Here is a 13,568-nt window from a genome sequence, read left to right on the forward strand (position 1 = left end):
CACAGAACTCCTGAGGCGCTCAGCGAAAGCAGGCTCCAGATGCCATCAGAGGCGGGAACATGGTGTGAGACTGAAAACAAGGGCTGTTTCAAAGCCTGAACAAAGCCAGGGCAGCGAATCCCAAGTATCTTTTTCTATACAGTTCTCTTTCAGAGCAATTCAACTTAAGAAGCTTCAGTCTGGGGGAGCTGAAGCATGATCGAGGGCAGAGGAGAGCATTACACACTGAACTTGGGCCTCTCGGCCCCCTTCCTTCCCCTTTCCCATTTCTAGAATACCTGTAGCCATGCTTTGGTGACCCTTCCCCCCATTCCACCCTCCCTCCTATTCCAGCGGAAGATAGGATTCCTTTCCTGATTCTCCGAATGGTCTCAGAAAGATCTCCAGATTCCAGCTTCTGGGGTTCACCTAACGAAAATGAGGGGTAGGAGATGGATTTGTGCAGTGAAACCCACCAATCAACAATATCCTCCCCCCCAAAAGCTTCAAGCATTAAGGACAGAAGCCAAAACAGCAACAGTAAAAAAAAAAAAAAAAAAAAAAAAAAAAAGGAATCAGAAAAACAAAGGCAATTAGGTTGCAGAGGCAAAGAGGGAAGATAAGAGGATACAGTATACCCATGAAAAAAGAAGAGAAAACTAAAAAAGGGAACATTCAGACAAACTGTGCTCCTGGAATAAAAAATCTGAGAGATTTATTATTAGATTACACAGTAGAATAGGCGGAATATCGTGTCAAGAAAATCATGATGACAAAGAGGAAATCCGGGAAAGGAGAGATCCAAATCCAGGACATCCAAAATCTTTTTTTTTTTTTTAATTTTTTAATGTTTATCTTTATTTTTGAGACGGAGAGAGACAGAGCATGAGCAAGGCAAAGGCAGAGAGAGAGAGGGAGACACAGAATCGGAAGCAGGCTCCGGGCTCTGAGCTGTCAGCACAGAGCCCGACGCAGGGCTCGAACTCGTCAACTGCAAGATCATGACCTGAGCCGAAGTCGGACACTCAACTGACTGAGCCACCCAGGTGCCCCTAGGACATCCAAAATCTTAATGACAGGAGTTCTCACAAGAGAAAAATGAAAATGAAAGAGAGGAAATTACTAAAAATTGATGGAAAGTTTCCCAGAACCAAAGGACAGGGTCTCCAGACCAGAAGGGCCCATATTAAGCACAGCGAATCCGTATACAGCCACACACACATACACACAAGGCCCCGAAGAGAAGATCCTAAGAGCATCCAGAAAGACCAATAGTGGGAATTAATATTATGTTAACTCCTCAAGCACCCTAACAGGAAGTTAGCAGTGGTATCTAAAAATGAGAAACACAGAAATAGTAGTATGTGCGTGTTATTTAAATGTCGCCGGAATATCACCCAGCCATCAAAAAGAATGTAATCTCGTCATTCGCAATGGCGTGGATGGAGCTAGAGAGTATTATGCTAAGTCAAATAAGTCAATCAGAGAAAGACAAATACCAGATGCTTTTACTCCTATATGGAATTTAAGAAACAAAACAGATGAACATACGGTAAGAGGGGGGAGAAGAGACAGAAACAAACCACAAGAGACTCTTAACGATAGACAACAAACTGAGGGGTGATGGAGGGAGGTGGGCGGGGGATGGGCTAGGTGGGTGATGGGTATCGAGGAGGTCACTGGTTGCGATGAGCACTGGGTGTGGTACGTAAGTGACGAGTCGCAGAATTCTACTTTTGAAACCCATATCCCACAGTATGTCACCTAACAAAAATTTTAAATAAACAAACAGACAAACGTCTATAGAAATGACTAGAACAACTGAAAGAGGCTGCTTCCTGTGCATGGATGGGTCTGGGAGGTGGGGAAGGGTGTGGCTGGAAGCTGCTGCTGTTGGAATAAGCTTTTTAGAATTATTTGAGTTTTGTTTTTGTTTTTGTTTTACCATGAGAATGTACCAGTGTGATGTAAGTACAAAATGTACAAAGCACGAAAGGCAGGCGAGAGACCCTGAAACAATGCTTTTCAAGGTGGGACGTTCATCCAATGCTGGTGAGGAATCAGTCCCCGGTCTTCCTCCCTGCTCCGCGATTCTGTACACAGCTTCCCCGCCCCTACCCAGGCCACCGATGGGGTGAGGTTTGTCATGCCCTCCTTTGCTATGTAACACACACTAAATCTCCCATTCGTTATTGTTAGCCAAGGTTGTGACAGAGAGGGGAGGGGGGGGGGGAGAGAGAGAGAGAGAGAAAGAGAGAGAGAGAGAAAGAGAGAGAGAAAGAATATGGATATATAAGAGAGCTCGGGTTCTAAAAATAGTCCAAATAGGAGGCAGAGGAGCCAAGAGGAAGCAGTTCAGAGATGGAGGAAGGCTTGACTCTTCGGGTACTGGGAACAAGTCAGTCATTGCCTGCATTTACCTCTGAATACCGTCTCCCCTGTCACCCATAAATGGCGCCCTCCCTGTCATCCTTTGCCAGATCCTATCCATCCTTTCAAAACATTTTGGAAAGACCTGTGAATCGTATAGAAAATACGTCTCCTTACTTCGGGGTCATGCTGTGCCCCTGATCAAAAATGTCAGCCTCCTGACTGTCCACCAGGACCCCCTACTTTGCTCCTTGCCGAATGACTTTTGGCTCTTGCTAAGACTCTGATCCGTGGTCAAAGGACGAAGATTGGCCACTCTGGAGGCAAGTCTCTCAAAAAGGCCGTGAAGGCAATTCCAAAGAAGAACTTTCTATGGCAACATTGTTGGAACCCGTGCACGGTCTTCCAGGGTGACTGCCCTAAAGGGCAACACTAATTCTGGCTTTTAAGTGTTTCTCCGCTTGTTAAAAAGTCAGCCTCCTTACTTTAAAGTCCCAGCTCACAGTGCTAGAGTGTTTTCCTAAAGCCTCCATAAATTCCTCTTTCCCTTTGATACTTGGGCAAGCCACCATTTCCTTCCCTACACAAACTCAGGGACATGTTTGTGGAGGAAGAGGGAGGGAAGGCAATTTTCCCTCGTTCCTCCTTAGATAATCATGACCCCCCCTCCCTCCCAAGCATGCTCCTCGATGCCTAGCTAGATGGGAGTTCTTAGAAATGTGTCATTTGATGGGTGCTTTTGGTCCCCCCCGCTCCCTAAAAGGATGAATGGCTTGAAAACTACAGAAGCCATCTATCTCCTTGCCACAACGAATAAAGCTCCATCTGTGGAGGTAAAAGGCAGAGCAGCAGCTGTGTTTTGCTGAAAAGGAACATGGCTTCCCCTCTGCTGCAAAGGCCATCTTGCAACGCAGGTGAATGGGCTGGGCTGCATGACTAGAGCTGCAAGGGAGGGAGGGCAGTGAAGACACATTTTTGATTCACTTGGTTGTGTTTGGCTTCAGTTCATTACCCGGCAAACCCAGGGGTGCCCACCTGAGCACCTTCTGCAATTTTTTAATTTAATTTAATTTATTTACTTGAGGCAGGGGAGGGGCAGAGAGAGAGGGAGGGGGAGAGAATCCCAAGCAGGCTCCGCGCTGTCAGTGTGGAGCCCTACGTGGGGCTCGATCTCACGAACCGTGAGATCACGTCAGACGCTTAACCAGCTGAGCCACCCAGGTGCCCCTTGAACACCTTCTGAGATACTTAGTGACTGGACACTTGAGAAAAAAGTAGAGCTCTGGGCCACTGCGTCCGTGGGTCATTAAAAACTCAGAGTTGGCATGGTGGCATGGCCCCAGGTTGTCAGTGAGTAGTTCTGGGAATCTCTAGACGGCCAGGTCTCTAAATTAATTTCCAGTTATTCCAAGTGGCGATTCATAAGGCCACCATTAGGGAAGGAGGCCACCTCTTTACTTCCCAGTCCCACGCGGAGCACAGAACGGAATGACCTCAGAATACTCTCCACTTCCGAACGGTTTGAGAACCAGAATTTCTTGCTTATGAACAACTGAGGGAGCATCAAAAACCCAAGTGAGGGCTCAGAGAGGTCGGGTGCATTTACAAGGCTCACATCCCAAAGGTTTAGGGTATCTTAGGGAGTCGTCGTCCTAATTCCATCGGAGACTCAACTCGGTCTGCACCGCACTCTCTCAGTGAGAGAGCCTCTTGGTGCCTCAGTGCCTGCACTTAACAAGATGAGGAATCGTGCCTATCATCAACGGTCACGTGCCTTTTGACAGGCTCAGGGGTTTATGGAATATTCTAGGGCCCTTGGCACTGTGTCAATACAGAGCGTCAGTCCCATCATTCACGTATCACCCATTGCTACTACTGCACAGAACACGTAAGCCCGATGCTCTATGCATTGGTGAGATGAACCCGTCTGGTAACTAAGGTGACTTCATGCCACGGACTGGTGGGGCCTCAGGTGACCGGATGTGAACACGATTTTGAAGTCCCGATCCCAGCTTGAGCTGGGCTAATTCAGGAAAAGCCCTAACTGAATCAGAAGAAAGAAAGAAAGAAAAAAATGGAAGAGCAGCAGAGGGAACTCTCGATACTAAAACAACAGGGTTAGGAAAAATACGCGAGTAACAATCACTGGGGTGAGAGACAATCAGTCAAATCTGCAGCCATGTTGTTTTCCGGCGCCTGAACTGAGCGCACACAGCCGCAGGTACAACCGCCCTTGGACGGAGCGTGCACTGAACCAGAACAACACGCTCCAGGCCTGCCTCCCACAGGACGTGGCAGACGTCAGAGGGGCTCTGGCGTGGCATGCCACAGGAGGGCTGTGCAGAAAGAGAGTCTGGTCAAGGCTCTGGAAAGCCCTGTGCAGTCTGTGGGGAACAATAAGAATGCAGAATAGAAATGTAAGCTGCAGGCTGATGGGTCCGTTAGGAATTAGGGCCGTCTTTGAAAGGAATCTGCGGAGATGATGCAAAACCCCAAGCATGCGACCCAGATCGTGGCGGGGCATATGGGAGGGAGAGGGGACTGGGAATGAGACATTTTCTAATCTGACTGGTCTGAAGTTTCCCCCGAGTGAAGAGAAGGGTCACCGCACAATCAGAGGCAGAGCTGGACTGAACACAGTCCGCTTAGCAACCCGGAGGGATGACCTCCACAAAGCCGAGCTGGGCTCGGAGGCAGATGTGCGCCGTGCCCGGGACATCTTCGAAGGAAGTGGGGGAACGGTCTTTCTGCCTTTAATGTCAAATCATAAAGGCAGAGACAAAACAGGCTGCAGAGGATGATGATTTGGTGGCCTCAGTGTTAGAGAAGGAACGTCCAGGTCCTCCAGAGGCCAGGCTCCCACATCACCGGACTTTCCAGGACAACTCATCCCCGGGGCCATAAGAGATAATCTAATAAATATCCGCAGCTTCCTGACGGGAAGACAGCTTCATGTGCGAAACGCCTTCAGATCCAACTGTTTGAAAACAAGGCTTCCTCTGTGTAGAGGGACACAAGTTTCCTCCAGTTCACTTCGAAGTCAGAGTGTGTGGTCTGTGGTCCCTGACTTCAACTTCTCGCCTAGTCCCCGATCAATACTTAGTACCAGGTGCTGCGCTGGGTACTTCGTGTATGTTATCTCAAGTCACTCTCAGAACTGCCAGGAAGTAGGTATTATCTCATTGTATTTTTGGTTTTATTTTTTTAGTCAAGAGAGAGAGCAAGCACACAAGCAGGGGAGAAGGGGGGAGGGAGAGAGAGAGAGAATCCCAAGCAGGCTCCACACTGAGTGGAGGGGCTCGATCCCACGGCCCTGGGATCATGGCCTGAGCCCATATCAAGAGCCAGATGCTTAACCAACTTAGTCGCCCAGGCGCCCCGGTATTATCTCATTTTAGAGGTGAGGAATCTGAGGTTCAGGCAGGTCAAAAATCTTGCACAAGATCACATAGCTAGCAAATGCATTCAAAGACTACAAGAGACCAGGCAGGGTGAAACTGTTAAGATCTGACGAACCCACTGGTTGTTCATAGGTGGCAAATCAAACAGGCTGAAAGCAGGTCTCTGTATCTGAATGGACCGAACGTCAAGTCGCAAATCTTCGTTACAAGGTAAGAGACAAAAAGAGAAACACGGTGTTGTGAGAATCTTCTGGAAGAGTCAGTCACAGCCAGCCAAGTGAATCTAAGATGGCTTCATGGGTGGGGTGCTACCCGAAGTGAGTCTTAGAGAAAGAGCAGGATTTCAGCAGGTAAAGAAAACTGGAAGCTATTTTCTACTGAAGAAAGAGCAAGAGAAAAGGCCAACAAACAAACTAACAGTGGGAAGCAGGAGGTAGGCATGTGAAATGCTAACTAGCCCATGTGGTCTTGGGAATGTGATGACGGAAGAAAGCAGACTCCTAGGCCTATTTCATCTCAGGTCCTTTCCATCAGGATGACCTGCCTTCTCCCTCACACTGATGCTAGCAAATAAAAGCACCCTGGGGCTGATATTCCAGAAAATAACCCCAGGTCAATGTAACACACAGGTACATCCAACTGGATTGGCCCTCTTGAGTCCCCTTCTGATGCTTCAGACCCTAGTTCTTCCACATGGGATTTAGTTTTATCTGTTCCTTTTGTCTCAGATGAGGACTCCCCACTCCAGCCCCCGCCTGAAAACAATGCTCCAACTGACAACCCTAAGCCTCCCAATGCAGAAGGGGGAGAAGGAGTGAAAAGCCAGCGATTTCGGTCTTTCCTTAAAAAGGAAAGAGGGGTTACAGAGAGTTCGTGAGTAGAAAAGCAGTGCTATGACATTTTGGCTCTTAGAGGGTATTAAGCTGCTGCATGTGAAGACAGATTTAAACATTTAGAGACTGGTGGAAGAAAGACCAACGTGGAGGTGCTGTAACAGCCAGGAAGAAACGTGGGTCACAACAAGAGTGAAGACGGTAGGAATGGAGAGGAAAGAGTGGCTGCAAGGAGTAGGCAGGATGTAGAACTGTCAAGCTCTTCTTCTAGATTATGGGACTTTGGGCGAAACACCTCATCTCCCTAAACCTCAGCATCCTCATGTAAGGTAGGAAGAGAATAGTTCTGACTCATGAAGCTGTGCTCACAAAGCAAATGAAGTAATGTCTTCAGAGCAAGGACAACGATGGCTAGAACACAGTCCAAAATGTCAGAATTACCGAGATGAGCAAGTCGGAGGAGGGGCTGGGATAATGCCAGAGTCTGCGTAGCTGGGAGGGTGGGTGCCAGGAAGTCAAAAGTAGACGTTGAGCAGGAGAGTGAGCAGTTCATGGTGCAGAGAAGCAGTTCATGGTGCTTTCCTTTCGCAACATCATAATCACCACGGTTTATATCTGGGGCTCTAGTAGGGCAGAGCCCTATGCTAGTAACACTAGGCCCTCTTACCACATGTCTTTAGCCAGTAGGAACTACTGCTTTGAAAAATCTGCCCCGAATTTGAGATCTAATACCCTCATAACCAATGAAGTAGGACGTTTTCATTTTGTCCAAGGAACCTGTGTGTATGTGTATGTGTGTCTTAAATATTATTTTATTTTTGTAAATGCTTTTTATTTATTTTGAGAGAGAGAGAGACAGACAGAGTACTAGCAGGAGAGGGACAGAGAGAGACACACACACAGACATACACACACACACACACACACACACACACACAGAATCTGAAGAAGGCTCCAGGCTCCGAGCTGTCAGCACAGAGCTCAGAGCCCGACGCGGGGCTCGAACCCGTGAGCTGCGAGGTCGTGACGTGAGCCGAAGTCCGCGCTCAGCCGACCGGGCCACCCAGGCGCCCCTACGTGTGTCTGTCTTAATGTTAAGAAGATAGACTAGCAATTCAGAACAGGCTGTCCAACGTTCAAAACCATGACCAACTTTGCCTTTCGTAACACTTAAATGGAAATGCGTCGTCAATAACATAACCGGAACGGTCAAGGGGCAATCGAGGATAACGAAAGGTAAATGTACAACCAGGAGGAGCCCCCCGCCCCACAAAAGTGTGCAGGACAAACCCCACGGAGGGAGGAGCTCTCGCTTACGCGGACAGTATGGATCCCAGGAGGTCATCAGTCAGAGGTAACCTGAAGGATTTGCACAGCCTTCTGATGTCTTTGGTGGGTAATACTTTCTTCCTGCATTAAAACAGAGTAGGCAGGTGTTTATAGATTTTGTCTCTCTTGAGTAAACAGTTACATGCTATAGGAAAGAAAACACAGATGCCTCCCAAGAATCTGCACACAGAAATGAGTATCGGCGGTGGTAGGGGGATTCACAGTAAGGAAAAACAGTCCTATGGCATTTCACCAACTTTTTCCAGTTCATAAGCCATCAGATTCTGTCCTTACAAAGGTCTGCCCATCACGATTCAGACTCTTGGTTGGTGACAGCACAGCGTATTAGGGCTGCGGCCACGAGTGCTGCTCTAAGTAATTGGTCTGCCTTCTTGACCACTGGTCAAAGGATGGCTCTGATATTTGGAAACATCTCTTAATTTGACAGGCATCTAGAGCCTCCAACACAAGTATTCAATGATTTCAGGGTGTTTTTCTAGTCTTTTCTTGGACCCAAACCTTGCAATTTGGAAGCCCCAGCTGGGGCTTAACATTCACCTCAGTTTTGTCAGAGGGTTTCTCCAGAGCAGCCCAAGAGTCATTTTCCTCAGCCTGCTGGGGGGCAGGAGGGGGCACAGAAGTGCTCGTCCAGTGTTCTCACTCGGCCAATATTCTTCTAGGCACCAAGCAAAATGAGAACCAATAGGAAGGAAAGCGAGTGGCTTTATTCACAGCGAGGTTATAAGATGACGAGAGAGCGTTTATGTCTAGAACGGAAGCTTGTCAGATCTGGAAGAGCCTCAGAGCTGTCGGATCAAGCAGGCTCATCGTGCCCAGGAGGTATTCCTTTAGTGAAGGAGGGTCACACTTCTCACCCCGGGGGAGGGGTCCCACCAGGGTGGAAGGCAGGGCCAGGGTCATGCAAAGCTCAGGCCACGCATCCTCCAGAAGGCTCGGCAAAGTGTGAAGGTTCAAGGAAAAATATCATCTTTACAAAAACCCAACGAGGCTGTATTATTCTGGATTAGGAAAAAATACTCATGTTCATCACTAAGATGAACCATTGGACCTTTAAAGATATTTAGGGTACACAGCAGGCCACTTGGATGTAAACTTCAGGTCTGGGGATGGCGGAAGGGGTCGTGGGAGCAAAGAAACGGCAGTGGTGGGTCCTAACAAAATTAGAGGCTAGAGTTAAAACTAAGATTTTCTAACTCCACGTGAGTATTTCCCCCCATGATATCAGGTCTGTGGGTAAGATGGGGCTCTACTTTATAAAAATGACTCGATAAAGCTCAATATAAACATGGAAAATGTATTAGAGATAGACTATGCTGAACTTCATTATTTTCAAGAAGAAATCATTTCAAAGCAACTCTGTAGAACGTTTCCTTGTAAATTCCCTGTTCTCTGTATTATAAAGGTCATTTGTAAGTCCCAGTCATCACTAAAATAATGTAAGAAAAAGACCTCTCTGAATGAAACCTTCTAACATTTGGCTTTACTACGTTTCGGCTGAAAGCTTCCAGAAACCAATTAAAAGGAAATGCAAAGAGGCATCCTGTTTTTTTGAAGATACACGGGCCTTCCGTATTCCATCAGCAAACAGAGGGCACCATCACTATGAAATATGTGTATCAGATGCTCACCAAAAATGATTTACAGGACCTCTGCTATATAGTGGGAGTATAATGGGACATCTCAAAGTTCTTTTTGCCCTTTGGGATAAAACGTGAATCCGCTCACTACTCGGGTCTACAGAAATTTATTAAAATGGAGAAAACAAAGACTTACTTTTCTCGATCTTCATAGACACAAGTAGCAATGAGTCTTTCAAAATTCTCAAAAGTATTTTTCTTGAGTTGTTCGTGGGCCTGTGCCATTAGGATGTTCATATCAGAACACGTGTCCTCGGGCACCCCGTAGTGACGTGCAAGGGTTATAAATTCATGTTCTAGGAGTTTCCCAACGGTTAGAGTCATTATGATGTCTCTGTAAAGAAAATGAGAAAACGCTCATGAAGTTGCATCTAAGAACAATATTTTGCTTTCTCTCAAAAATATCCAAACTCCACCATATAAAATTTTTATCAACTGCACAGAGGACAGGTGACTATTTTTCTTTAATTTAATTTCCATTTCAATTCTGAGCAGCAGGAAGGCACCAGTGCTGGGATGGACGCACTATAGCTTCTAAATGAAATGGCATTTTCCCCAAACTCAAACTCCTACCAGAGAAGTGCCTGCAACCAGAAAAGTAAATCTCTCAAAGTCCTTGGTTAAACAATAAAGAATAAAAAATAAAAAACAAACAAAAAACACCTGCCACTAAATACAGGATTTCGTTCAATGCCTATTAATCTTACTTTACACAAAATAGTAACAGACTTGGGGTTCTGGTTTCCCAGGCATAAAATTTATAAATCAGTACATTAGAAAGGTCTTTTCGAGTTGGAGAAAGCAATTATAAACATCTCCGAAGAAAAACTCAGACCGACACGCCCTGCCAGTGAGAAAAAAGCGAGAGGAAAAGAGTAAAAAATGAAGAATGATGCAAAGGTACAGCTGTCTTTGGCTTCTGAAGACAATGGCATTGAGATTTTGCGGCAGAGCTAAAACAACAACAACAACAACAACAAATGACAGCAACAACATATTAACGATGAGGACTCAGAGCCTAACAAACTGGCAGGATTGTCTTCAGTATATTCTCTATATCACAGCTAATAAACCATGCAGCACGTGTAAGAAAGAAGTACATCAAAATAGTTAAAATGCCAACCGTTACAGTGGTTACATGAATAAGCTTCCATTATCTAGAAAATCTACTTACTGCGAATAATTCAGTTCCCAAGAATCCCAAATAAGCAAGGGAATACAAGATTGTATTTGCTCTGCGGCTCACAGACTGGTCTTTCAGAATAACGGCTTTTAGTTCTCTTACGCATTTCTTGGCATTCTCAAGATCATCGAAGATCTCTGGGCCTCTCCTAGTCTCTCAACACCACAGACTGGGAGGGCCGCTTGAACGAACTGAGTAATAATATAACCCTTGCCATCCATTGAGTACTAGCTATGGGCCAGGTCCTGCGTTGCCAGAAACTTCTGGCATGGATCATTTCATCTGGCTCAGAAGATAGGGGCTATTACTATCCCCATTTTACAGAGGAGAACACTGAGGCACCGAATACGTCCCATGTCACGCAAGCCAGAACGAGAACACTTGCAGTCTGGCTCCAAAGCCCACGCCCTTGCATGTTGTTCTATCCCTCTTCTGTTGGGACACAGAAGACAGAATGACTGGATGGAGTTGGGGCTCAGCCAGGGAAAGTTTCCTAAAGGCTGTGGGTATTAAGCTGACCGTTTACAGACCTCTACTCCCTTTACCGTCCATGACCTCTGCTTCGAGGGCTATCACTTGATCAGCATAAATAAGTCAGAGAAAGTAATTTCAGAAACCCGGAGTCACCAACTGTCTCTGACAAAGGGCTAAGTGACCATGGAGAAATCTCGCCGAGGGAAGCCCACAGCTCATTTAGAACACTGGTCACGGAATATTCAGTCATGACACGGGCAGAAAATGGAATGCTATACAACCATAAAAAGCAGGTCGTTGGGGTGCCTGGGTGGCTCAGTCGGTTAAGTGTCCGACTCTCGATTTCCCTCAGGTCATCATCTCACGGTTCATGAGTTCGAGCCCTGCCATCGGGCTGCACGCTGATAGCACGGAGCCTGCTTCGGATTCTTTCTCCCGCTCTCTCTGCCCCTCCCCCACTTGCTCTGTCTCTCTCAAAAATAAACTCAAAAAAATTTTTTTACAGTAGGTTGCTGATTGGCATTTGCTTCTATGAAAGATGTCCATGCTGCATTGATAAATGCACGATCCCAGCGAAAGTGAAGATTCCAGTACCTATAGATTCGCGGGGGAAACAGGTGATGGGGATCAAGGAGCGCACTTGTCGTGACGAACACGGAGTATCGCATCGAAGTGCCAAATCGCTGAACCTGACGTGACACTGTATGTTAACTGGAATTTCAATTAAAACTTAAAAAAATGAAGGGTACAGGCCAAAGCATCTATAATGTTGTCCCTGATCGCTGAGATTTCTTTATATACATTACATATATGTATCTATATATATGTATTTATACATATAATCTATATCTTTATATATATAACTTATGTATATATATACAACATACCTTTATATATAATTTCTGCTTTCTCTGAACTTTTGTAAGTATCAAATATTGCTTTCATCATCATAAAAAAAACCCAAAAAAACACCTGAAAGGTTTTTTTTCCTTTTGGGGGCGGAAACAGCGTGAAGGAGGACAAGTGGCAAACTCCCCAGGACGAGGGAAAAGAACGGGTGCGGCGGTAACCAGAAACTTGCCACGCACCTTTAACTAAACTTGTTCTAGCACCACCAGGTCATAAAAGTTTATTTTCCTTTTCGTTGGATAAACTGCAGTTGTCCTGGCCTCAACGCGGTTAAAATTTATATCTGCTGGACTTGCGCATGCTCGGGTTTTAAACAGCTCGGTACCCCGCCGCTCCCCGTGCCTTTAGGTGAGGGTTTCAGACGAGCCGCCCCAGACTTGAAGCCGCCCCCAAGCATGGGGGGACACAGAGGGGTCCCCGGAGTGGAGGCCGGTGTGGCCGGTGTGCCCGTGGGGCAGGTCCCAGGACTGCTGCTCCTTTGCCCGCATTTGCCATGTGCCCCCTTTTCTTTTGGGCTCCCCCCCCACCCGGTCAAACTTGAATTGGCTCCACCAAGAACAAAGGATCTTCTCAAGAGTGGCACCCTCCATCTTTGTATCCTGGTAAAGCACGCGGAACAGAAAACGTACCAGGGGTGCGCATCCCCAACGTTGGGCTGCCGCCGCTTCTGTCTGTCCCCAGACCTTTTCATCACCTTGAAGAAGCACTCACTCTGCGCCTCCTTCCTTCCTCCCTGCCCTCTTCTGCACCGGGGCAGCCACAAATCTCTTTTCCATCTCTGTAGATTTGCCAATGCTGGATATTTCATAGGAGTGGAATCCCAGAGTCCTGTCCTTTGGTGTCTGGCTTTTCCTGCCTAGCGTAATGTTTTCATGTTCACACCTTTTTAGGCCTGAGTAATAGTCCATTGTGTGAACTACCACGTTTTGTTTATCCATTCACGCATCGACAGACATCTGGGTTGTTTCCACCTTTGGGCTACTGTCAATAGTGCTGCTGTGGACACTGGTGTGCCGGTTTTTGTTTGAATGCCTGTTTTGAATTTGGGGGGATACAAATGCAGGAGTAAAACTGCTGGGTCACTTAGGAATTCTATATTTAACCGACTGAGGGAGAGGACCAAACTGTTTTCCGCATATTCTATTTTTTGCTGGCAGGAGCCATGAAAACAGAGGTCCGACTCCCATGAAACACAGCCCTTCCTCACTTAAACCTTCCGAGTGAACCTGAAATGTGATTTGAGAGCAAAGTCTGAACTTGGTGCTTCCTGCTCCTTCATTTAAGGGAAATAAAAGTGCATTTTCAAAAGAAGCTTTCATTGTATGCATCTGGTGTTCTGTGATGACCATTGCTAATCTTAAAAACTCAACACGGCGGGGCATGTCGGGGGCTCAGTTGGTTAAGCGTTCAACTTCAGCTCAGGTCATGACCT

General features: G+C 46.6%; 1 protein-coding gene across 2 annotated transcripts in view; it reads right to left on the reverse strand.

The window, feature by feature from the left end:
- Positions 1-13,568, reverse strand: part of EFHC2 (EF-hand domain containing 2) — a 212,067-nt gene that overhangs the window by 25,455 nt on the left and 173,044 nt on the right. For both annotated transcript variants that reach the window (XM_049644583.1, XM_049644581.1), the window contains 2 exons: positions 9,707-9,904; positions 7,901-7,993 (listed from right to left, as the gene is read on the reverse strand). In XM_049644583.1, coding sequence (XP_049500540.1) covers positions 7,901-7,993; positions 9,707-9,904 — 291 coding nt within the window. The remainder of the gene's footprint in view (positions 1-7,900; positions 7,994-9,706; positions 9,905-13,568) is intronic.

The sequence above is a fragment of the Panthera uncia genome, chromosome X, assembly GCF_023721935.1.
Source record: "Panthera uncia isolate 11264 chromosome X, Puncia_PCG_1.0, whole genome shotgun sequence".
In the NCBI taxonomy this organism is placed as follows: Eukaryota; Metazoa; Chordata; class Mammalia; order Carnivora; family Felidae; genus Panthera; species Panthera uncia.